This window comes from Acomys minous, assembly GCF_964271855.1.
Source record: "Acomys minous genome assembly, chromosome: 8".
Classification (NCBI taxonomy): Eukaryota; Metazoa; Chordata; class Mammalia; order Rodentia; family Muridae; genus Acomys; species Acomys minous.
In genome coordinates this window covers 78,572,716-78,600,355 of record NC_140489.1, presented here as the reverse complement: position 1 = coordinate 78,600,355, position 27,640 = coordinate 78,572,716, and the positions used below count along the sequence as shown (strand labels likewise).

Genomic DNA, 27,640 nt, shown 5'->3' with positions numbered 1-27,640 from the left:
CAACTCTATCACATTAAACAAATTTCTGGGACATTCCTAGATATAGTCACATAATAATGGGAAGATACACTTTTGAAGATATAACATATTATTTTCTAACCTTGATTCTAAATCTTCTCTTCTTAAAACAGGGTACTGCCAGATGGCTTTCTGATGCCAGAGAAATCGTGGTCATTCATCACATGTCTAGGAAGTAAGTCATCACGTGCTTCTTGCCTAAATCTGGTTTCACAAACTGGTTCGTTACAATCCAATCAGTAAGATTATCATTTATCCAGTCACTTTCATCAGACAGACAACTTCTGAGAATACTGACAATCAACTTATTTTTGTAAAATTTGATTCATTTGACTAATTCAATTTTGTAGAATTTAATTGCATAAACATGGTTGGTAAGGACAGATCACTATGGCCCACTGGGGAGGTCTGCCAGTTGAGATGTTTTCTGCTGTCTTGCCATTAAAAGGACTAGGTGTGCATTAATAAGAAGGCAACTGCAAATTCTGTGCATTAATTTTAGATTATAAAACATTCAAATGGGTATTTTAAAAGCAAGATAGTACATGTTCTATTTTCAACATAACAACAACAACAACAAAAAGGTTTATACAGTATGACATCTTAGTGTTAAACTTATACAAGTATATTGAAGTTTGGATCATGACTTGAGGGCTGTGGTGGTTTGAATGAAATTGGTCCCCATAGCCTAATTGGGAGTGGCACTATTAGTAGGTGTGGCTTTGTTGAAGGAAAGCGTCACTGAGGGTGGACTCTGAGGTTTCGGAAGTTCAAGCCAGGCCCAGTGTCTCCCTTTTCTGGATGCCTGCTTGATCCACATGTAGATCTCTCAGCTCCCTCTCCAGCACCATGTCTGCCTGAATGCCATCATGCTTCCCACCATGATGACAGTGGACTAAACCGCTGAACCTGTAATCCAGCTAAGCCAGCCCCAAATAAATGGTTTCCTTTATAACAATTGTTGTGGTCATAGTGTCTCTTCACGGCAATAGAAATCCTAAGACAAGGAGTCAAACTTTTGTTTTTGGTTTTCAAGCCAGGGTTTCTCTGGGCAATAGCCCTGGCTGTCCTGAAACTTGCTTTGTAGACCAGGCTAGCCTCGAACTTACAGAGATCTGCCTGCCTCTGTCTCCTGAGTGCTAGGATTAAAGGTGTACACCACTGCACACAGGCAGGAGTCAAACTTTAAAAAGCCAGACAAAATGACATTTGATGTCATATCTACAACAGCTATGTTGGTAATGATTGTCAGCATCTGAACCTTCTGTTACTAATCTCAATAGCTACTTAGTACTCTCAGAATTTATAGCAAATGCCCAAACACATTTCTTTAACTACCTGCAAATTTAATTCTGCTATGTATTGGAGTCTTCCATGTCTCTTAATAAACAGAATCATCCAAGTCTGGGACATGTTTGTTTAATATTTTTAAGGGAAGCCTGGGATGTACAGGACATTTTCTCTGTTTCATTTCATTAACATAAATCCCTCTAGTTCAGATGAAACACCTACCCCAATGATATGCCCTAAGCCAACTCTGCCCTGTAGGAGGGAAGTTAGCTGCTCCAGCTAGGGACTAGTTTTAGCCCAGGCTTGGAATGCGTTCACAAACAGGTGCAGATGTTTCATAATGGAGCTGATAGAAACCTCACAAATGAACCTCTTATTCTATTCTAATATTGTTTTTTTTTCCTGTTGTTTGGATTGCTTTCCTCATTTTGCTGGTTGTGTTTCCTCTACATATATATGAATGCATGGATGCTACTCTCACATGATATACATATTGTAATATATCCTGGAAAGAGAGAAAATTCTTTTATTTCAATCTCCTCAGCAGGGGGCCTTGTATGAAAATGAACAGCAGTTGCATTTTTATGTCAAGAACATGCCTAGTGGGAACAGCTTAAGAAACTCTTTCCTCTTGCGTCACTTCCTCATTCTCACCAGGATCTACAACAATCATTCATTTTATCTAAGGCTCGTTATAAATTGTGTTGTACATTGTTTTATCTCAATTAATGAAAAAACAATGCAGGAAGGGTCCATGAACCTAAGTACACTAATCATAAAACCAATGAAGCTTCATTGTCAGAGTCACTCACTCATACAGACCGTTTCCAAGTCATATTACCTATTTTTGATCTTTGTGTTTGTAAGATTGCACATGATAGAGGCTGCAACACCAGAGTGAGTGCTGAGCAGGAATGAAAACAACACTGTGTTAACTGAAATGCTCATTCCCTGACTTCCCACAGTTTGCACAGTAGCAGAAGACAGGACACATCTATGGCTCTGGTGAGCAGACTTTTCCTTTATCTGTGTTCTCTTGGTACATGTTAGTACTCCATGCTTTGCCTATCCTTTGTCTCCAACAGAACTACTGCATACTTTTGTATTTTCCATAAACTCACAGTTAAGCACAGAGTAAGTCACTCATTACTAAGGCAGATTTATGTAAACTCATACTCAGGAAAACACACCTCTTCAAAGCACCAAAAGCTTGACTGGACAGAGATATTTATTTCTGTACCCTCGGTGCCATGTCAGGAGACCTCCATCTGGTGGACAGGTTCCTAATAACCTAATAAGTCTCCATGGTGTTTCCTTCACAGGCATGCACCTGCCTTAAAAGAACCATTGCTCAATGGCTGGTTTCACATTGAAAAGAGGAAGACAGTCTGATGTGCCTAAGCACTCAGGAAACGAACTCTGAGCTGATGCTTCATAAAGGAAAGAAAAGGAAAGCAGTAGAAAATTGTTTCATTTCATAAACACAGTACAAGACAACACTAATTACAGGCATTTGATGTTAGTGCAATTTTAAAATGTTGATTGGATGATGTAATAAAGTTATTGCAATGACCAACATTTCAGAAAAAAATTACATCATATGAATCTAGGTCTTAACCTTTCATGTGTGCTCTTTGAAAAATTACAAATATAGTTTAAAGGAAAGGCAAATAAAGGATGAAAATTCCTAAAGGATAATGCTAAGGCTAAATAGCAGAGGAAGGAGAGAGGCAGGAGCCACAGCCCAGATGTTCCGGCTGAAAAGCTTGTAAGGGAAGTCTGAAGTATGTCCCTTTAACTCATATGGGAATCCTGTCCCATAAAGGGATGCTATCCTATGACAGAGCCCTTTGAAGGTGACCAGCTGATGACGATGCTGCCCTTGCAAAGGGAATTGATTTCTTCAATTAAGTAAAATCTCAGCAGCAATGTCTGACTCTTACCAGACCCAGAATTTGCTTGCAGCTTGATCTTGGATTTCATAGTCTTCAGAACTAAATTAAAATTTATTTTTATAAGCCATCAACTCTGTGATATTTTATTATAGCAACCTCAAGAGTTGGAGAGAGGGATGTTCCAGTTTCCTCTTTTGAATTAATGATGAGAGCACACTGAAACATCTGCTTTCATCACGACATTAATTTCTATATGAACTTGGTAAGTATCTTTTCCAAAAACTAAGGGTGATCTTTTTGTAGTACAGCTTGAGACTAGGGATGGAGATTCCTCTGGAGGATCTTTTATTGTATAGGATTGTTTTAGCTATTCTGGATTTTTTGGCCTGGACCCAGGGGAGCTTGCACAAACCACTGTGCCAACCAAGGACAATGCATGAAGTAAACTTAGACCCCCTAATCAGATCTAGCCAATGGACAGCACATTCTCCATAGTTGTGTGGAAAATGGGACTGAATCCAACCTGAATTCTGGTGCCCCCTATTTGACCACTTCCCCTTGGTGAGAAGGCCTGGTGGCACACAGAGGGCGGGGAAGCAGGTTATCCGGATGAGACTTGATAGGCTGTGATCATATGGTGGGGGAGGAGGTCCCCCTCTGTCACAGGCCTAGGGGAGGGGAATAGCATGAAAGAGGGAGGGAGGGGGGAACAGGAGGAAACAAGTGAGGGGATAACAATCGGGATGTAATTGAATAAATTATTACATAAAAAATGACACTGGTTAAAAAAAAACCCTAAGGGTGTTCAGGATAGATAAATGGTCAGAGATACAAAGGTATTGATACTTTCAGGAGAAACACACTTTCTATGTATGTTTTGTTCAGAACAGCCCATTAAAGGTTCACAGAAGAAATATTTCTATGGATTTTATTACAGGAAAAAACCTCTTCCTTCCATGATCAGGTTTGTTTAGCAGAACAAGAAGCCCAAGAGTTGGCATGACACAAGCCGTGCACCTTGTAGCCACATCACAAGTTCCGGTAGAGTAATATGCAGCCAAAGAAACCTGTATTTGTTGTGCTATTCAGGAAAAAGGCTTCTTTCTTTTTTTCCTTTTAATCCTAAGATGCCACAAACACCCACTAGTCATAATGCCATCTCGTCAGTGTGAGCACTTTGGTGTAAGTAATGTTTCATTGCTTGCTTTTTCCCTTATATACTTTAACCTCTAAGACAGCCCTTGGTCCTTCTGCATGCAGTAACATGGCTGTGCTTTGAGGAAGCAGCAGGGAACTCTGCTGATGTGGTGCTTTGATAGTCATAATCTCTTTTGAATAAATACGTGACAACCACAGCTGTGGTTTAATAGAGCTCAGAACATCTGTATAACTAGAAATACTATCTTTGAGAATAAAAGGCCATGGAGACTCCATGGTACCCAGAGGATCTACCACCAAAGCCGTGTTCTTTTCTAAGTGGGGAAAGTAATGGCTTATCAGAGCTATAGAGTCATCATGTGTTTGGCTTGTTTCATGAAGAATAGTCACAAGGCAAGGGTGACTTGACACTCCCTTCTCATTGGCACACAGACAAACTACTTTTTCCCCCTCAACAAAATGTTATCATTAAAAAAAAAGTGAAGCTTTAAAACTCTGTAAATTCATAAATGGATGTATACATCAAACCAATTTTATGTTCACACTGTAATCAGTTGTTAATTATAAAAGTTTTTAAAAGACCCAATCCAAACTTTAATGTACTGTATCTGCTCTAAAATATGCATGGGAGATATGTGTCTATATTTAAGCTGAAATTAAATATACAAAGAGACTGCAAAATATCACCAATTTTATATAATTTTGGTTTTTTAATTTTTATTTAAGTAATTTATTCAGATTACATCTCAGTTGTTATCCCCTCACTTGTGTCTTCCAGTTCCCCCTTCCTCCCTCTTTCATCCTATTCCCCTCCCCTAGGACTGTGTCAGAAGGGGACCTCCTCTCACACTATAAGATCACAACCTATCAGGTCTCTTCCTGGTAGCCTGCTTACTCTTCCTCTGAGTGCCACCAGGTCTCCCCACCAAGGGGAAGTGGTCAAATAGGGGGCATCAGAGTTCATGTCCGAGTCAGTCCCTGCTCTCCACACAATTGTGGAGAATGTGGAGTCCATTGTCTAGATCTGGTTAGCGGTTCTAGGTGTACTGCATGCATTGTCCTTGGTTGGTACAGCAGTTTGCTCATATAATTTTGAGTGGCAGTAACTTTACCCTAAAAAATTCACTGAGTGATTTCATAGTGATTTCACAGAAATCAGACCTGTTCTTCTCTTCTTCGCTTGTTCATTTTGTTTCTCCTTATTCGTTTATTGTAGTGAGGGCATATTATGTAGGAACTACTTAGATCCTGTCTGAAGGCCATGGAGAGACCATCCACAGAGCACTGTCTCTCAAATGCTCAGCTCATGTGCTAATGTAGCACATGTCCCCAGTCTCATTATACTTATTTTTCACTAGCTGCTAAGAGTCTGACATGTAGATTAACTTACTCTTATGTTTACTGAATTAATGATGAACTGTCCAAAATATCTACCATGTTTCCACGTAGCTATCAGGAACGTAAGCAATGTTGAGTGTGCTGCAATGTTAGTTTCAAATTCATTTATAGGTACTTTCAAGGGAAAGCTGACAGCATCTGGAAGCCGACTTATCAAATAATTTGAGGAAATAATTCATGAAAGTTTTTTCATTGATCTATATGTTTAAAAAGAGATTTTTTAACTGTGAAGAAAAACTTACTAATATCCCTTAAATCTGGTGTTTAGCAAATACAGTTTGGAAAACATTTTCATGACACATTAGATTACAGTTGTTAGGTACCTACTCAGTCTTGCAGAGTCCTTTGTGTACCTCTTATTCTGACTAGGATGACATCTTAAACAACAACAGCAACAACAGAAACCTGTTGCCCAAGTGATTTTAATATTAACAATTTACTTTCTTAGATTCCTGAAAGCAAGAATGTGGAACTGGCATGCTGAGGATGGCTGGATCTGCTTGGGACCCTCTTCATGGCTTGTAAACGTGCACTTCCTGGGCCTTTCCTTGGTGTGTGAGTGACAGAATAAGCTCTCTACTGCAGTTGGAATTGGTGTACGGCCTCATCCTTAGAACCACCATTCAAAAGTCTCATCTTCAAGTACCCCCACACTGGGTTTTAGGGCTTGACGTAGAAATGGTGGGGGACACAAACATTCAGAGTATGAGAGTGCCTAATAAGAAATAAGTATCTCAAGTGAGCTGAGGACACTATGGCTCTTCCTTTTTCTGACCCAAGATGATATCATGTTCATGACAGGAAAAATGATGTGAAGCTTCACTTTCATTTCTCCAAGAAGAGAGTAGGTCTTACTTCCGTCTTCCTAATGCTGTTCTCTCTGGCTAGTTATTACTTATTTAGGGTCAGCTACACACCGTCTTCTTGGGGAGCTCCTGCCCTGTACAACCTGGACACAGAATACTCGGGAAGAGGGACCAATTGTCCACAGGATCATGCACATGACTAGAACACTTTACTCAGGTTTAATTAAATAATGCAAAAAGAATTATCTCTTTCATAAATACCTAAGTCTGACGGCACCGCTCATGAATTTGCTAGTCAAAGGCAGGATGAAACAGGGCAGGAAATGGCTGGGTACCGCACGTCCTCTAGTTTTCCTAACACGAGCAAAGATCTCTGAGAGAGCTAAGAATTGGATAACTCTTTATTCACTCTGATGGATAAGCTAGCCTTACCAACTGAACTGCAAGAGGAACAACCACAGGACTGGAGAGCATGGAATCCCTATTCAGCTGACCCTTGAAAGGAGACTTCCACGGTTTCATGATTTGGCTTCCAACTGGAGTGGGAGCGCTCCATTTTGTGCAACTGCTTTGTGAGAGATTCTGGAAGTGAGGGCTTAATTTGGTAGGCTCTCCTGACGGGTCTTTATTCCTCAGGGTGTCAGGATAACTCTCCCAGCACAGGAGGGTTCCTCACTCATTTCTACTTCAAAGGTGCATTAATAATAATCCTCCTTATTGTAGAATCCTACCAGCTCCACTGGTGTGGTGATTAATTGGGAGGCATTGTCGGGTTTTGGTTTTATGTTTTATTTTTTATTTTTCAGTACACAAGGTGCAATCACTTTAACCCCTAAATATAAATTTTCTCTCTAGTAGGGGAGTGGGAAGAGGCACAGCAAAAATGTTTAGAGAAGTAATCATTTGCTTAAAAAAATGGAAATTGGGCTTCTGTGTTGTGAGGAATGTATGTACATAACACTGAAATTTAACACTGGTAAATGATCTGGCTACCTCAAAGTGAAGTTGCTGCCTTCCTACAGTGGCCTTTAACCCTGCCCTTTCCTCCAATCTGAGAAGAGCTGATGTTGATGGAACATATAATGGCCCCTTTCCTGTGTAGTAAAGTCAGCAATAAAGCTTAGTAATTAAGGGTACCAGGGAGGCCCAGCCCAGCAGGCTAGTGGTGTGGCGAACACTTTTAGAACTTCAAACAATATCAAAGTCACTGAGAAACGGGCCTAGCTCAGTTCTGGTTTGAATTAAGCCTCACTTCCACACGCACTTTTCAAATCCAAGCTCAAACAAGAAAGCCAAGGCCTTCTGGATTTCATTAGAGCCAATTATCTTATCTGTTTCATCTCAGGCCTGACCCTAAGGCTGGCAAACAGCTATTCAGTGCATTTGTGTGGTTGTTTGAGAAAGCCTCCAGTCAGCCAATGGCCCGAGGACCTGCTAATTAAAACACCGTTGCCCCCTGCCTCTAGTGATTAAATATTTTCAAGCTTTTGTAAATAATTTTTCCATTCTTTGCCCCAAGCCTCAAAGGTCCAATACATGCAGTAATTTATTTAGTTTGTCAGAGAATACTGTTGGAAATAGGGTCATAATGGGACCTTTGGAAACTTTTATACGTCTTCGTACTTCTGAAAGTGACAGTTTATAAACTAGCCCAATGTGTATACTGTTTCTGATGTAATTATGTCCTAATGGCCTTTCTCCTTTTGAAGTGATATAGTGTATAACGGGCTTACATTTTGTCAATAATCATATTTCCTCAAATGTCTCCTTGATATCTGGAGTCAGAACTTAATGAGATCATTTGGGTCCTAGAAATTGTATCAAGGTACTTCGGCTTTACATTTTTTTGCTGGAGGCTGGGTCACAGTCCCAGATTAGCTTTGGAAGAAGACAACTAAACACGGAAAAAGACTCTTGCTTGCTGTCTGTGAGGACCTGGTGGAGACAACTGAACTTTCTCCAGAGTCAAATCCTTAGAAATTCTTGAGTGAGCAATGCGGCAGTGAAGCTTCAAGAAAGAAAATATTCAGAGAGAAGTACTTTAATTATTAGAGTCACTGAATTCAAAATGCTTCCCAGGCCTAATGTATGCTGGGGAAAAAATCTGAGCTGAACAGTTTCCTGGCAATCAGACTAGGAAGAGTCAGAAGACATAAGGGCCTGTCCTTCCCGCTCAGGTGCACAGTAGAACACAAATGGGCCTTGTAAACACTCCAAAAAGCTCACATACTCCCTCGCCTCCCGTGATCCTAGGGCCATGTGCATCAAACTGTATGTGACTGGAAACAAAAACTCCAGGAACAAAGGCAGACAGAACAGATGAACACAGACAGACACTGTTCTTGCCTCCTGGCCAGGGCACAGCCATACCCACGCATGGCTCTTCCAGCCAATCCAGTCACCTTTTATTGGAGGAAAATAAAAACGCAGAGTTTTGTTTGTTGTTGTTTTTTTTTTTTCTCTTTTTGAAGTATTACAAGAAGAAGTTTCAGCTCATTAGCTGCGTCCAGTGTGCATTAAACACAGCCATGAAAAGGAACTATTACGCTGAACAGAGTTCTGCCTCTGTTGTTCTTAAAATGACACTTTGGTCTTAGTCTAAATAATAGGCTTTTAATAAAAACATTCACCAAAGGCAAACAATTAAACAATACATAAAGCACCAGGGGGCAGCCTTGTGGTTTAGTTCCAGTCAGAAGACCTTCCCGAGGAGAGCACGTGGGCATTTTTATGAGAAACAATCCATTTCTCAAAAGATTATGAAGGAAGAAATTTTTAAGTTGGGTCACGTGAGTCCTTCTTGATCCGGGATTTTGTGTTTGCTCTTGACAATGGCATAACCCTACATCATAGCTTCTCACGGCGGCTGATCATATCAAAATTTTCATATTATCTCTAGTCAACAACAAAGACAAGATATCAAGAGTGGTACTGCAAGTTAAGAGGCTAAACCTTCCTAGTAATTAAATATTTTCATTGGATTACATATATAACTGTTTGATTTTATATCTTCAAAAAAATTCAGCCAAATGGAATATATCACCATGACTTGGTCATATTTTAGCTCTGTCAATTGTTTGGGTATGAATGTGCCATTTAAAGAAGCCAACAGAATTCACCCCTGCTCTTTCACCTGCAGGGACATGGAGTGTAATTATACTTTCTGGAAAGGAATTGCATTTCTGAAGTGGCATTTTCATGTACTTAGAATTTCTGAATATACAAAGAGTTGACGTAGCAAAAGTGCATCTGGAGTGGGTACAGGCTTGTATAAAGTGTGGCTGGCGGTATAGTGGAGCAACACAGTATCTCAAGGACAGTGTCTAAAACTGAAAGAACAGAAGAGAGAATATACTTTTTAACTCTTGCCTATTTTATCCCACTTCAAGTTTTGAATAAACCACATTTGTTTGCCTTTGGCTCCTCTTTCATTAAAAAAAAATGCTCATTTGTTTCTGAGACTCAGTCCACTTCAGGAACTTCAATATTGCTATTATTTTATGAAGCTGTGAGCCAGCCAAAAATTCACATCCTAAGGAAATAAACATTTTGATTATAAGTACAATAACATATATCCCTTTAATGGAGAAGATAGTATATGGATGCATTTTTAAAAGTAAAATATCCTCAATTTGAGATGTGGATAGGTTTAAAATTCTGCTGAGCTTCAAGCAGCCTCGATCATTAATCTCTCCCCGTGGTTCCTGTATTATGAAATATGAGCTACTATGGTAAGAATGCTTTTTACCATCTTTCTTCTGCAGTTCATAAGCACAGGGTCCTCCATGCGGCTTTACATCACTCTGTTCTTCAGAATGCATTTAGACAGCCAGCACCCAGTTCTGCTGTGCCCACAAGAAAGATGGGCAGATTTCTACTAGATACAAGGATAAGCCTTTGCCTTCCAGAGGAGTGCCAGAGGAGTTTAAATACCTACATAAATGAGAACAGATGCTGATTTGCAAGTTTCATCCACATGACATCAAATCATGGGAATAAAAGAAGGAAGGCCAAGCCCCACATGCAGGTGTTTGGTGCCCTGCATACACTGCAACTGTCCCTGAAGGTGCTGCCTCTACATCATCTGTGAGCCTCAAGCCTGCCCTTCAGACTTTTGGAAAAGCCGTGTTTTCATAAGTATGATTCCTCCTCTGGAGAAAGTCAATAAGTACATTACCCATTGTAAATCATAATATTTGTTTAGTTCTCACAAAAGGACTACAAATTTATATTCACGGTATATTGAAATGGTCTATTTTTCCCACATTAGTTATCATCTCAGTAAATCTAGTTTTTGGCAAACTTTAGATGTAAAAATCATGGAATGTGAAAAGTTTTTTTTTAAGTTTTTTAGTTTTAGTTTTAGTTTAACTAAAAAACAAACAAACAAACAACAACAACAACAACAACAACAAAACCCCAGCAAACCAAAAACAGTACTAAGACCCGAAGCCATTGAGCTCTGAAAGCTGTTGCTGAGGGGTAGGGTGAGTGAGTTTTGTTTGGGCCAGAGCTTTCCCTTGCCTCTAAATGCCACAAAAACCTTCAAGTACTAAATGGAACTCTGGGGGGAAAAACAAAATAAAACAACAATGAAACCTCATAATTTCTCCAATATATGTAATGTATCTTTTATCCTGGTTATATCACAAATAACTGAGTAACAGTGAAATCTTTCAAACCAAGAGTCCAACAGATCTGCTATTTTCAGTCTGAAAAACTTCACAATGATGATTTGTGGACTGGATTTAATGTCTTCGTATCTCAAAGATCTCCAAATACACTGGGAGGATTTTGTGCAAGGTGAGAGCTTGTAACTCAGTTTTTCATCTTAAAAGTGCAAACAGGTCATTGCCAAGAATATAACAGACCTATATTAGAAAAAACTGCTAAAGAAACATGGTAGTTAAATATAGTCATCCTTTTAATTACCCCTTATTATTTGGAAATTATTTAATTACTGTACAAATTCCTGGAAATTTTAGGCTTTAGAATTCATTTAGGGCAAAAAAAATATTTTCTTAAAAGTTTAATAGTTTATCTGACCCTTTAAAATAAATTTTAAAAGTAAATTATTGCATTCAAATTTCTTTATGAAGTTGTCAACTGAAGACACCACTCATTTCAAACTTCAGGACATCAAGATATTTTCTGGACTCTGTTAACTTGAACTCCATACTGTCTAATAATACCATACCTCTTTGATGCTCAGCTCAAAAATCAAGTTTGCAAGCTTCCCGAGGAAGACAGGTGTGCATAAGATCAATTTTCTCTTGGGGTCAAAGTGCAGAAATTCTAAGGGTATCTAGAGACGCACACCTATAGAAATTGTAATTTTTTGATGAAAATTGGTACAATATGTTGCACAGATGAGAAATTGCTCTTATGTTTATTACCAGAGCAAAAGAGCAGATAGAACTGACAACTTTCTAAAATTTATTCTTGTGGCTATTTTGTGACCAGTTTTTATCAAATTCTTTGAAATAGCTCAACATTATGAGTATAGAGATCAGAGTATGGACAATGAATAAAGCCATAACTCACAACAGTCATAAATTTATACACATTGCTTTTTATTGAAATAAAATATTAATAGATGAAAGTCATTACTGCTTTGTTCCCAGGATTGATTGACAAGTTCAGATTTGAGGCCCACATCGTATTTATTAGCCAAGTCTTTCAGAAAGGGAAAATGTGGGCTTGATTTGTAAGCTATGATAAATAGTCTGGGAAAGAAGGTAGCAGGGCCAACTTGATATGTACAGTATTTCATATTGGCAAATTGTTTCTTGAAATTGTATCCTCATTCCTAAAATGTCTTGGGTATCCTTGAGGAAGAATGCACCATCATAAGCATAATATATTTATTTGTGACTGAAGATGAAGTATCCATTCCAAGCCTGGGTATCATCAACTACAGCTCTCAGAAACAAAATAAGACCCCCAAATTGTTTAACAGTGTTGAGATTGATCTTCAAATGACAACATATCATTTTTCTTTCAAAATTGGATCTAAAAGCTCATTTATCATTCTATATTCTACTAATATTTGACTTGTTTTAAGTCTTGTCATATGCCCATTATTTAACAATCTAACTACATACATGAAATGAACTAGTTTGTTTTACAAAAATTTTAAAATTCCATTGTAAATAAAAGCCTTGTGATTAGAAAAAAATGAAGGTCATGTGGGCTGGGATTGACTTGATAGACTCTCTCATGATATGAAATGGAGACAGGGAGAACCCTCTTAGAGATATTTGAGATAGAGGAAGGAAAAATATAAAAGGTACTTTTCAATTTTAAAATATTGCTGTTGTTACCTGTTTAGCTGCCTAAGCATTTGACAAACAAACCACTATTTTTATTTATTTATTTATTTATTTATTTATTTATTTATTTATTTTTGCCACCTGTACCATAGTCAGAGGAACCATAGTTTATCACCCAGGGCAAAGGAGTACAGTCTCAAAAATGACATCTCATAGCATTGCCAGAAAAATGCTGATCATCATTTAGAGCTCTGTGACATCAAGAAACCTAGACACATTTAGCAAGCTTGCTATCTTCACTTGGAAAACAATAGCATTTTTTAAAGTCCCAAGGATTTTGAAAACAGACAGCTGCTCTATACAACCTCAACACACGCTCTGTATAACTATTATTATCATTATACTCTTCTTGTCCCACTGGTATTGTTTTCTATTCAATCCAACATTAAATTATATTAAAACAAGAACAATATCCCTAGAACAATATTTACTTAGTTGTCCTTACCAAAGTGGAGAAACTAAGCATTTAAGCATTATGTATGGTCTTATTTAATTTCTTAGAAGAAAATAAACTTTGTGAACATAAAAAGGGATTCTAGAAATGGTCTTCTAAAACTAATTGTAAAATGATGATGTGTTTGATAAAATAACAATGAGAGAAAATAAGACGTACTAATTTATGTGTCTTGCTCAAAAGGATCTGCTGTTGATCTGTGGTTAAAACATTCACATGAGGCAGAACATTGTTTAGTAGTTGTCAGAAGTGTGTATGTGTTAAGAATGTGACAGTAAAACTCTATTCCATTCTCATAAGCAGTGGAGGAATCGTGGGCAGACATTAGTTCTATTTGGAAGACCTTGTCTCAGAGACAGAATTGGGAGCCTGAATGATGATCTGAGAGCAGACCAGGTATGTGCTCATTATGTGTACCGCAGTTTTACAACAGTGAGTTTAAATTTGTTTATAAAGTAAGCAAATAATTATGAACTGAAGGCATAAGAAAGAGATAGCAGGCTATGGAACTACTCCCATGCCCTCAAGTGACCTGAAAGCTTTAAATAAGAAGCAAGAAGCTGCCCTTCTGACATCTTTAGTTGGTTAGTTAGCCAAAGATTTTTAGCAAAGTTTACAACATGAAGCCCATCACATTTAGTACTTATGTACTACACATTTAGTACATTGACTCCTTCATAAGTCAAGGAAGGGAGGCAAAATGATGTTTACAATGATACTTCCAAGGTTTAAAAACTAGTTTTTATTTCCTAGAGATTACTCTCAAAGATCCCTCTCAGCACACTGTAAATGCTCAGTTAAATCCAATTATTCTGAGTTGGTTTTGCCTTGAGATGACTTTCTCTGTCTTCTTCATGTTACAGACCTTTGTCTTTTGAAAAGGCTCTTCAATGGCAGATACTCATCAAAATAGCTACAGAATATAACACATTAACTTGGCAATTAGTTCTTAAAATTAAGATGTGCTTCCACAAAGCAGATCATTGCTCCTTCATATGCCAAATGGGCTCATTTCAGGGCCTCACGTAGTCTTCACTCTAAATCTATAGGTGCTTAATCCCTATAGAAACTAAAATTTGCAGAAGCTTACGTCTTCTAGGTCCTTTTTATAAAACAGTGTGATATTTGTGTAACACCTTTGTTCCTTTGCCTAAATACTTTAAGTTAATCAATCAACAAACTTTATGGTAGCAGGGATCAAACTTTGGTTTTAACACGATAGACAAGCACTCCTCCACTAAGCCACATGCCTAATTCTGCCTATATTCCTTTAAACACTCTTGCATTGCTTATAATACTTAATATAATATAAACCTATACATGATTTACTGTTTAAAGAATGAGACAAGAAAAAAATCTCTGAAAATGTTCTGTATACTTTTGTTCAAGTACTGTACATTTACTATTAAGTCCATGGATGTGTATCATATGGAGGTGGGGAGACGGAGGTAGATACAAAAGGAGGGTAAAATAACAATATGGGTGTTCGAAAAAGCCATAAAAATTCTTTAACATAGAAATTTAAAAAACCTTTAACATGAAAAATATATGTATACATATTTTTAAATGAACTTTTCCCACTGGGGCTAACAATGCTCCCTCCAAGAGCCGAAGATCACATAATAGAAATCTAATGCCAGGCATGAGAAGCTCTCTTTTGAGCTGTTGATCCAGGCTTTCCAAGGAACTCTAGAACCATACAGCCTATTGCTATTGCCCTTGGTTGACCCCAGAGGTAAAAGGGAAGTCCCCATTGCTGAAGATATCATGCTCATCAGAAACAGGACCCAGAGGCCTGTGAGCCAGAACTGACCTGAATGCCCCCTCCCTGAGGACTTTCATAGTATCAGAAGGTACCATGCAAACTTCCAAAGGAGGGAGGCAACCACTAGTCCTACCTAACTGTGATGCCTATGAACCACACCAATGACCAGCATGGCATGCTAACCTAAGGGTGCAGTAGTGGCACACATAGCTTGGTGGCAGCCAACAGCTCTCTAATTAGACCTATGACCTGCTCAAAAAGATGGAAACCATGACTAGTAATAGAAACCTAGCCAACTCCACAGGGCTAGTGAAATCATGCATGCGGAGGAGAACTTACAGCCACCACTTTGCTAAACCAGCATAACTCCAAACTATGTTCTAAAAGTCATTATCACATATCATCACACATGAAGGACACTTCTCTTTGCGGTAGATGGAGACCACAATAGATAACTACAACTAATCAAAATGAAGAGCTGTATTGCCTAGTCTGAATAGATACATCTACAAAACATTTCCTCAGCTAAGGCTCAAGGGATATTGTAAAAGAGGGGGTAGAATGATTTTTAAGTGTCATAGGAAAAGGCAATTTTCTGTGAGAATGTGTCTTCTAGGAATGTCAGAAGCTACATCCACAAAGTCTCACCAACATGACTGTTCAAGCATCATCTTAACAAGGATGTCACAATTAGACATACCAAAGTGGATGGAGAAAACTCATGACACCTAAACCCTACACAATAGGAAACCAAGAAATGCTGGTAATGGGGGAAACAGTCTTCTCCAGGAAGCAGCACACCGATTGGTTATCCAATACTAGATGGTAAATCATGAATATATATATATGTGAGTAACAGTATACAGATTGACCAGGTTATATTTAGACATACATATGCATATATTTACATATATGAATATAATAACAATTAATGGAAAAAAGAGGCCATGGTTTGAAAGAGACCAGGGATGAATACATGAGAAGGTTTGGATGGAAAAGAGAATTAAGGAGAGATGATGCAATTATACTATAATCTCAAAAAAAAAAAAAAAAAAAAAAAAAAAGTAAAAGGCTGCCTAAGAATTGTCACTCATTAATTCACTAAAATAGGCAAGATTCTGACCTCAGCCCATCAAGTCTCATCTGGACTACCTGTATCCTCTTTCTCTGTGGCCTGGCAAGGCCACCCACCCAAGGGGAAGCGATCAACATTGGAGAGGCAGAGTCCATGTCAGAAGCAGCCCCTATTCCCCACATTGTGGGATCCACAAGGATGTAGCACTGCCTATCTACTACATCCTCACCATGCATGGTCTTGGGTTGGAGCATCAGTCACTCCTCCACCCAGATCTTTTAAATGTCTATTTTATCTATTACGATTTATTCACATTACCTCCTGATGGTTATCTCCATCCCATTCCCACACTCCCTCCCTCTTCTGCCTATTCCCCTCCCCTAGACCTCTGGCAGCAGCCTATTAAGTCTCACCAAGTTAGCCTGCATCCCCTTCCACTGTGTGCCCACTAGGCCATCTTGCCAAGGGGCAGTGACCAAATCGTGGGCACCCGAGTGCATGTCAGAGGTTCAGCAGCAGTCCCCCCACCATGCAGTCCATTGGCTAAATCTGAACAGGGGGTCTTGGTTCTCTGCATGCATTGTCCTTGACTGGTTCATCAGTTTGTGCAATCGTGGCCCCCTCCCCACCCCCCCACCCCCGCCCCGTGGTCAGATCTGCAGGCCTTCATGGTCTCCCTGTGGAGCTCCTGCTCGCTCCTCGACTTTCCATCTCCCCACTCTTCCCTATAACTCTCAGCACTCTGCCCAGAGTCCAGATTCCAGTCTTAGTATCTGTCCCAATCCCCTACTGGGTGGAGTCTCTCAGGGGACATTTATGTTGGGTTAATATCCACTTATAAGTGAGTATATACCCTGCATGTCTTTCTAAGTCTGGGTTACCTCACTCAGGATGATCATTTCTAGTTCCATCCTTTGCCTGCAAATTCAAGATTTCTTTGTTTTTAATAACTGAATAGTATTCCATTGCATAAATGTACCACGGTTTCTTCATCCATTTTTCGGTTGAGGGACATCTAGGTTGTTTCCAGATTCTGGCTATTACAAAGAAAGCTCCTATGAACATAGTTGCACAAATGTCCTTGTTGTATGATGGAATATCTTTTGTGTATATGCCCAGGAGTGGTATAGATGGATCTTAAGGTAGAACTATTCCCAATTTTCTGAGAAAGTGCCAGACTGATTTCCAAAGCTGAGGTCAGATATTAGGAGAAGAGTTCTCCCTTTCTGAGGACTAGGGTAGGGAGGGACAGGGGATAAGGGAGGGGGCCACAATTGGAATGTAAAGAATTTGAACTGCAGAATAAGCACGCAATTTATATTGCTAATCCCACTACATGTGAACAGCCCTGCGATTGGCTGAGACATGAACGTCTATGCATAGACAATGCTTCTTGTTGGTCACAGAATCCTTGTGACTTAGGATTAGAGGCCATTCTTTGTATAGCATGAGTGAAGATTTACAGATGTTTTTCTTCTGTTCATACAAAGAGCAGAGAACTAGCCTTAAAGGTTCTGTGCACCCTGCACACCTCATACATTGATAATTTTAGGACTGTATAACGCTTGTGAGAAATTATATGTTACCAGAACAAAAGAACTGGACATTGAAGCTGGATCAGACCTGACCGGATTCATAAATTCATTGCTCTCGGCATGCTAGATGCTGAATTTCTACATCCTTCATGTTCCAGCACCAAGTGCTTCAGTTGCTGTTCTCCATCAGAATAGAACAGCCCCCAGGACGGCTTCAAAGAAAGCTTCCTATCCTAATTGGTCCAGCAGTTCAGACTGTCACATGCAGGACTCCTATTAAGCCTAGAATTTCTCAACCAAAAACTGGACCACAAATGCTATTCCTAGCTTGTTTAACAAATTTCCACAATTTTATTTGGGCCTCTACAAAGGTATTGTTCATCCTAAATCAATCATAAGAAACCTTAAGAGAATGGCACCCATTTCCCTTAAGGGAGTTGGCTAGGTTTTTGGTTGTTTTCTTAGGCTATTGACATTTATTTTCATTGGGAGTAGGTTATAAGTTACTATGGGTCGTATTCAGAGAGAAATGAGGTTAGACTCAGGGTTGTCTCTCTTTTCCTTTTTCTTTCTTAGGTTTGGAGATAGGGGTTGAAAAGAAAGAGGAAGGAATTAAGAAATATATAGGGATGATAGGATAAAAAGTAGATTATTAAGTCAGTCTACTCCTCAACTTGAAGCATTAATTGTTGCTCACAAGGTTATTTTTAATTCATTGGCATAGAATTTTGTAAATTGATCCAAAATAAGTTTAATTTTGATAGATTGGTATAAAATTTAAATTTAAGATTATTCACACACATTATATATATTTCTACTCTAATATGAGATATTTTACCCATACAACTCAAGTAGAATACAAAGTTTATCTCCAATACTTTGAAAGTGCTATTGCAGGCTGTTTAGGATAGCAAATTACACAAGTTAATTGTCAGTTGATCGACTCATGGTCATGTCAATTACTTGTCTATTTTTATCACAAGAATATATATCCTAGGTGTAACAGATATGATTCTATAGATAAAATAAAATAGTTAGATAAGGTCTTCAAAAACCTCAGAGTCCTACAGAATATGGCATATAAATATGTTTTTATTGTTTTAAGGATTCTGTCACAATAAGACAGGATAACTCCTGCCAACACCCAGCCTACCTCAAAGAAGATGATGAGCATCAAAGAACCTCCTTTTGCAGGTGGCTTCAAATGTGGCAAACCAGCAACTGGGCAAAATGTCCTTTGACTACTGACAGAATTCTGCCTATAAATAGGTAAGCTTGGATATAGACTGCCAAACTCTTCCAAGACAGGATAAACAAGTCCTCAAAAGCTCTTGCCTCAAAAATATGTCTGTCGGATATACTGAGCTAGATAGAGTTTTGGCTGACTAGGCAACAAACTGACTCTGTCATCTTCTCATTTGGGAAGCTGCTAACCTGCATTTTCTATATACTCAGGTAATTAATTTTACTCCTTCTCAAGTCTCTGATGGGCTTGAAGACCAGATAGTTTAGTTTTACAATTAAGCTTCGTTGTTTAGTGGTTAAGATATTCTTAGGTCTAGATAGATTTTTAAGTTGATAATGATGAGATATGATAAATATTGATTTACATTCAGAGTTTTAGACTCACCAAGATAGGAAGAGTGTTTTCATCAAGGTTGCCAAATACAAATAGCCAAAACACTATGAATGTAGCTTAATATAATTCATGATTGTTTCATGATTCTTCTTGCTGTATGTAGTTTATTTTATATATGTATAATAATACAAATGTACATGTAAAAAATAAAAAAAAATTTTAAATAGGCAAGATTCCAAGTTCTGCCACTTTCTTCCTTCTGCACTGAAAATTGTTACATGGAAAGAAACTACATGGAGTTGTTTTCCTCATTAAATATAACTGGAAGTTTAAAATATAGACTGCATTAGCCCACTAAAACCAAACAATAGCAATTGAAGTATATAAATAGTCACTTTAATGACAATCACTCATAAAAAATTAGACATTAAAAACACAATAGGCCTGGTGCAGGGTAAAGGATTTAGGGTCATTGATCAAACGATAGATTACTGAAAAGACAGTATTCAGCAGGCACCCTGATAGCTCCTGAGAAAAAAAGACATCTAGCATTCTGTGAGCAGGAAAATGGATGTTCAAAGTTACAGGCAGCCTTTTCAAGCTTCTTTGGGCTCATTTAAACCCAAGCCTTCTGGTTTTTCTCTTACAAGCCTCATCTTTTCTCTGCTCTGAGCCAGTCAACCAGTATTATAGATGAACTCTTTGCCACACAGTCAAGATTTCTGGTAGGTTGGGTGACAGAGGGCATATGAAAGCCTTACATTTTGGCAATAATACAGAATCACTCCTTAGTAGTTTAGGACATAAGAGATTAGCAATGTGGTAAGACAAGACAGGCTTAGAGGTTAAAGCAAAATAAGTTCAGACCATGGCCTTTCTGGCTAGTGGTACTGGAACTTATACTCAGAATTGTAATACATTGCTGTTGTTTGTTTGTTTTGTTTTGTTGAGACAAGATTTATCTATGTATCCCTGGCTGTCCTGGAATTCCTTCTATAGACCGTGCTGGCTTTGAACTCACAGAGACCTGTAGGCCTCTGCCTCCCGAGTGCTGGGATTAAAGCCTGCATCACCATGCTTGTTGTTACCCATAATTCTTATCAAGTGTCTAATCTAGAACTTGTTGTAGAAGACTACCTTGTAAATAGCCTTAACAGGCTTATAAATGGTACCATTGGAAACATATCTTAGTTGAACATAAATTATATTTAATATTATTAAATGTTTCTAAAACTTTTATAAAAAACCATAGCTTTACTCTTCAATCATTGCAGAGGTAAGTGATAACTGCTTGCAACAAATAAAAAATCATCTGTAATTATTTAGCTATTTCATTTTTAAAATGAGGTACACAGTAAACATGAAAAGCCAAGCAAATATGGTGGACCTCCTGTAACTAAGGAGGCAGAAACAGGGCAACCTCAGAGCAATCTGTGTAGCTAAATGAGATAATCTGTTAAGTTCCTTGTCTCACAAAAACCTCTGTCTCAGTAAATAAAGTGGACAGTCTCATAATCAAGATACCTGTTGTCAGTCAGCCTCCGGCATTAACATGTAATAGCACATATGCACAGACTTGTACTCATACATGTGTAAATGTGCAGATACATGCATGCCACATATAGATGTAATAATACTTATTACTATATGAATTATACTATATGGTAGCATTATATATGTGTAATATTATTACTTGTGTATGTGGCATGCATGTATATTACTATTATTACTATTACTATTATTATTATTATTATTATTATTATTATTATTATTATTATTATTATTATTTCTGGAGTTCATCTCACTAACTGCAACATTTATAAATGCCAATGGATAGTGACAGAGAGAATGTAGGTAGATAGATAGATGATAGATTGATAGATGATAGTGTTTTAGTTACTTTTCGATTGCTCTGGTTAATGGCAATTTATAAAAGAAAGCATTTAATGGGCTTATAGTTTCAGAGGGTTAGAATCTACAAAGATGTAACACATTCTTGGTAGCAGGAGCAGCCGAGAGTTCACATATTGATCCACAAGTAGAAGGACAAGAGAGCTAACTCAACAGGAATAAGTCTTTTAAAACCTCCACGCCCACCCCTAGTAAAGTGATGTGCTTCCTCTAGCAGAGACACACCACCTAATCCTCCCAAAACAGACATCAACCGTATAGAAGCCATTCCCATTCAAACAACCATACTCCATTCCCCAGCCTGCATAGGCTTATGGCCATATCATAATGAAAGATGCATCCAGTCCCAGTTCAAATCTTCATAGTCTTCAGTCTTAACAGTGTTTAAACCCAAAGTACAAATTTTTTTCTGACACTCAACGCAATTTCTTGCTACTCCTTTACATCAGAAAACAAGTTACATACTTATAGTATACAACGGCACATAACAGACATTATCATTTCAAAAAGAAGGAATTGGGCATAGTGAGGAAATATTGCTGAACACAAGAACAAAATTTTAAAGCAAAAACCAGATCCCATAGCTCCACGTCCATTGTCAAAGGACTTATATCATTCTGCCCTTCATGTTTACTGCCTGAAGCACATTTCTTTTAGGCTATTTCTGCTTCTTGTATTCTGCTCTGCCCTGTAGATATCACGCGACCCTGACACCTCCAACTTCTTGGAGTCTCCAACACATCCTAGGCCTCACTTTCACAGCTTCATGTAATGGCCTCTCAGAGCCTCTTGCTCTCTCAGACTCTCATTTAGGGACTGCCCTGCAACACACGGCCTGGTGTCAGAGGCTCCTGAACTGTGGGGGAAGACTCTGCAACTGGTGTATCTTTTATGACTGCCACAGCCACAGCCACAGCCACAGCCACAGCCACAGCCACAGCCACAGCCACAGCCATAGCCACAGCCACAGCCACATAGAAGATGCTACCAGGCTGGTCTGCAGATGGAGCCTGGCCCCTTTGATTCACATTTGTAAAAGATTTTCTTAGGTGTACATTTTAGGAACAGACAAAGTCTTGGGCCTTTTCCTTTTACCAGTTGAAAGCTTAGCTGGGAGGGGTATTGGCCTTAGGCACCCACCTTCCTTTTATTCCACTTTGTATAGACTTCTCCCTAATCTCATTCTTTCAGCCCAAGGCTTGGCGCCACCATTACATCCCTTAGTTCTCCTTTTCTTTTCCAACTATACTGGTGTTTCCGTTTGTCCCACCTGCTCATTTTTCATTGTAGAGCTGCAAAGGAGTGATCACTAAATACCATGTGACTGAGTCGATATTAGGCTGTCTAGATATCTCTGCCAAAGAAATTAGTTCATTACTTTTTAATTTAAGGCCAGGCTAATTCTGAGGGCAGAGCACTTAACATTCTTCACTCTCTGGGCAAGCTGCCGTTGAAGTCCTTCATTCCATTCCCTCTGATGCCCCTAGAGCTGGGCCTCCCCAATCCACATACTTCTTACCTCAGTCTTCCAGATTCTTAATGTCGGGTTTCAAACTATCTGGCTGAGCTGTCTGTTTAAACTATCAAAGCAGATCTGGCCTCCAGGTTCTCCCAAAATCCTTCAGTCCCTACTTGTTACAGGGCGTGGCTGGCATACCCTGACCTCTACACTGAACTTTCCAGCCCAAGCCCAGGTCCCCTCCCACAGAAGTTCTTTCCTCTCTTCTCCCTGTGTCTGATTCTCTGTGTCTCTGTCTCTGTCTTGCTCTCTCTCCTTTCCCCACCACCCCTCTCCCCCTGCCCCCCCCCCCCATGCAAGCGTTCTTTCTTTCTATCCACTTCTCTGTCTCTTGGTCTGCATGGAAACTTCCCTGACCCCATTCCTTGGTATCAGTGAATTTTTCCAATAGCTGCCCCCAGTAATCCTGTCTATATATTTAATTTGGTTTAAATTGCCTTATTTCCTAGGCCAGAGAATACCTGTCACTTAATAGGATTCCCATCAATCCCTGTTTACAGCATCCAACTACTTTTCTAGTCAGAACTATTAAAGTCTTCCACATTCATCCAGAAAACTTCAAGGTCATGCCTGCCCCAGCAAGGATGGACCAACTTCTGTCTTAGTTACTTTTCTATTTCTGTGGTAAAATATTATGACTAAGGTAACTTATAAAAGAGTTGACTTGAATTCACAGTTTCAGTGGGTTAGAGATCATAATGGCAGAGCAAAAGTACGGTGGCATGAACAGGTGAGAGTTCACATATTGATCTACAAGCAGGAAGCGAAGAGAGCTAAGTGAAAATGGTGTGAGCCCTTTGAAGCTTCAAAGCTCACCATGAGTGAAACCTCCTCCAGCAAGCCCACACCTCTTAATAGACAGTCCAGCAAACACATGAAGCATGGTCAAAGGCTTTATGAATTATGGCGAAGTCCCTTTCTTCCAAGGTCCCTTCCTGCCCTTCAGGTAACAATGACAGACCATCTCATACCCCCACACCATTCAATCTTTTCACTCTGCCTGGTATGCATCTACTTTCATCCGCACACAGACAAATTCCTTTGTCCTCTAACAAACTTCTACTCACACTTAACAGGCTAAAGAGTAGTTCACACTTTTACTTGACCTTTCAGACTTGTCCCTCCCTGCCTAAGCCATGTTGGGCTCTACAATAAATATTCGTTACTTCTTTAATAATGCCCGATAATAAGAGAGTTCTGAATTCCAAGCACCACAGTTCTTGGTGTACAGTGCACTTAAGAAATACTTTTTGAATGAATTGCTTACTTTCTTGACTCATTCATGACGAATTCACAAATATTTCCAGGCATACACATTAAAACACAACCATGATAAAGTTTTCAATCAATAGAATTATTATAGTTTAAAATATGTCCCTTAAATAACTATGAATATTACACACTACATTTTTTTAAATTCAGCAGTGTATATAAGGCCACTTCCGCAATTAAACGAAAGTAAGATTGAATGAACCTGGGGGTTCATAACATTTTTCTAATATAACTTGTCTACAAACCAACCAAACAAACATGCCCATCCTGATTCATTTAATATTTCCACCACAGAATAATAAAGTGCAATTACTATCAGTTTATGTATTATTAAATAAAATTATGTTCAAAGGAAACAAATTCATCTACCAGTTGTGTTTTGAGGTGAGTGCAAATAGAAGTAGAATGTAATTTGTTGTTCACCACTGTGCATGTGAGAGTCACTTCTACATAGTGTTGATAACACCATCTGTGTCCTGAAACCACATTAACTTTATATGTATTGCATATAACAATATTAAAAATCTACAAAGTCCTCAGAGTTCCTTTAAGATGTTAATGATTTTTAAATAATATTTTAAACTTGCTGCTAATTAAAGCAAAACTTTCTCCACATACAGCCTAAGTTTAGAGTACATAACATTTTCTCTGTTTTTGTTTCTCTAAGGATTGCAGACACTACCTTTCTGTATATTTTCCCCAATATATACATCTAGAATATGGGTAGAAATTTCCTTTGTATCTCAAATACCAAGTCAATCATTGTTATTTTATAAGTAGCTGCTTTTCTATCAGTTCTGTGGACCTCTTTTCTAATGAGATGTGACCTTGCAATAAGAAAATGAAGAATACATGACACAGATAAACTTGGAAACCCACCAGTCTATGGCTTCCTGAAACCTTTCCTCTAATTCCCCTTTGCTCAAATATAATACTGATGATGACTTCTCTTCTTGGGGATTTATAAATTTCAATACTATGAATATGTATGTGTCTCCAGTGGGCTAAATCTCCTGGAATCTTGCAAGCTGAGGTTCACATGGAGATCAAATGAGATTTCTCCTTAAACAGATCTATACAAAGACCTTGTTTTTCTTTTTCTTTTTCTTTAGTTCTAGAAAATAAATGCTCCAAATATTTCACAGAGGGGGAAAGAAATGGGGATGGGGTGGGGCAGAGAAACAGAGACAGTAAAACAGACCATGAGAGAGAGCGCCAGAATACAAGATTTTACTTTCTCGTTTTTCTTGTTTGAATTAACTGTTAAGGTTCTTTGCTTAGTAAAAACACAAGTGACAGAATTTAATCCTAAATAATCTGGAAACAAATAATTGGCTAATATTTTTATGTGAGTTGGAAACATACAAAAGTCTTTTGCTGTCACATGGGATAGTCCAAGCCAGTGCACTGAACTGAGAATTTCAAATGGATTTTTGTTTGGCAAATGCTTGCTCTACAAAGTTAATAGACACTAAAGGTCTTCTCAAAGCATTTACTCTGTGAATGTCTATTTTAAATCACTTCATCCATTATAAAGGGTAGAAGTTTGCAGACAAAGTCCATGAATAACAAATACACCCCCTTTGGAGTGGGAGGGAAACACCCCTTGGTCACTGGCCAACATACATGTATAAACATAACTAGGTCTTGATAAACCTTATTTTCTTACGGACATCTCCACATGGCTTTGTAGAGAGTCTTTACCCTAGTAATCCACAGTTGTCTTTCATATTTGGTGCTTCCTAACAGGACACTTTGAGAGAGAAGGAAGTACCAACCTGAAGGCTTCCAGGTATTCAACATCTCCCATAGGTGGGTCAAGGCCACCTGTCCAGGCAATGTTTATGTTGTAGCCTTCTCCCAGACCTATTCCAACCTGGGGAGAGAAAAACACACCACTGTGGCTAGGGAAGGGGAAAAAGGGAAGAAACAAAAGGCAGGAGAAACAAGCACATGTGAGCTCTTGACGTAGACATCAAACAGGGCGTCAAATCAACTCGACTCTGCTTTGACAACCAGCGCTCTGGGTTATGCACTTGTTCTGCGCTGGTTCTTGGTCCTGTGGGACAAGTGGGTAATCTGGTGTAATTTAAAACACCAGCAAAGGACAAGAAAATTAGGGGTAATCACGCAATGCAATTACCTGCGAGATACAAGTAAAAGCAGGGCTCTAAAGAAATAAACCGAACCTCATTCGGGGCTCCACTGCCAGGGAAAAAGTTCCCTTCATCATAACGATGGAGTGAGATGTACAGGATGCTGGGGTCAGCATAAAAGGCCTGCTGTGTACCGTTTCCATGGTGAACATCCTACAGGGAAAAGAAAACAGATGACAAATACCGTCACATCTGACTCTGGAGACAGCTCTTCTGATTTCTGGTTCCCTCTCTTCCTACCGCACCCTCCTCATTTTTTAGTCTTCTCACCCTGTCTTTCTCTCTCTCCCTTTCAGGCTACTTCAACACCACCCCCTTTACTTCCTGAACTTTCAGGCAAATTACCCTTTAATGCTCTCATTTTTTTTTTTTTAAACTGGCTTCTAAAAATCAGGAAACCACAGCGAGCATGCCCTGGAGACTCCAGATGAGCAGTCGCTGAGAAAGGCCAGTCCTTCGGTACAATTAGATATTTATACACCGGCGCTTTGTACTCTTTGCTTCAGTGATGGAATCTTGCATCCTGTTTTATGGAGGAATTTTATGACTTATTAACTGCCAACAGTTCATAACCCCTCAGGCTTAATTAACTAGCCTCATTGGCCTCTGGGAAAAAAAAAGACTAATGTTTAAACTACAAACTAGTCCTTTTCGGGAGGATCTACGGCTTACAGAGCATTTTCACAGTTCTTGACAGAACCCTAAACCATACATGTATGCCTTGATTTGCCAAGTCCCACCATTAAGGTCAAAGGCTTTGCAACCAGCTGAATAAATTGGCTTTCTTGAAGCATTCAGTTCAGTTAGCAATCCCTCAGCAGTTAGAGTCACTTCAAAAAAGTTGCCAGATGGGGAAAAAGGCTGCATACTACAGTTTGCTACAATTGACAGCAAGAATAGAAGAAACAAGGGCATGAGCCCATTAGCTGTTTAATCATTTGGGCTGAAGCAGGCAGATGGTACTTGAATGGATGCAATCTAGCTCAAGCTGCATCACTGATACTGACTGCGATGGCTCTCAGCCCAGCTTCCTCCTCAGCTTTCTGTCTTTCTCACACCTCTCCAACTTCCTACTAAAAAAAAAAAGAGCCCTATTATCATGAGTGAATAAATAATTTATTGAACATTTATAGATGATAACAATTCAAAACTTGATAGTTCTATGTTTAATATAGATACATGTCAGAATTGACATAACTAATGGAAACAATGAAAGGAGTAGCATTTTAAAAATATCTTCATTAAAAAGAATTTAGGTGTGAAAGACTTCAGTTAAGGCAATTAAGAATTTCTGAAGAAGAAGAAACAGACTGCTATTGAATGCTGATCTACACATTTTATGCAGAGAAATTGTCAGATTATTCACTTATATAATCATAATACCTTTGGTACTTTGTAACTCTTTAAATACACTGGACTTTATTTTATACCACTAAGATTTAGTTTTTAACAATATGCCTACCATTTTTAAGTGAGC

The 27,640-nt window shown here is 38.7% G+C and overlaps 1 protein-coding gene across 19 annotated transcripts in view; it reads right to left on the bottom strand.

Moving 5' to 3' along the window:
• Positions 1–27,640, bottom strand: part of HDAC9 (histone deacetylase 9) — an 861,568-nt gene that overhangs the window by 139,227 nt on the left and 694,701 nt on the right. For all 19 annotated transcript variants that reach the window (XM_084791695.1, XM_084791697.1, XM_084791698.1 and 16 more), the window contains 2 exons: positions 26,197–26,316; positions 25,786–25,883 (listed from right to left, as the gene is read on the bottom strand). In XM_084791695.1, the coding sequence (XP_084647821.1) occupies positions 25,786–25,883; positions 26,197–26,316 (218 nt within the window). The remainder of the gene's footprint in view (positions 1–25,785; positions 25,884–26,196; positions 26,317–27,640) is intronic.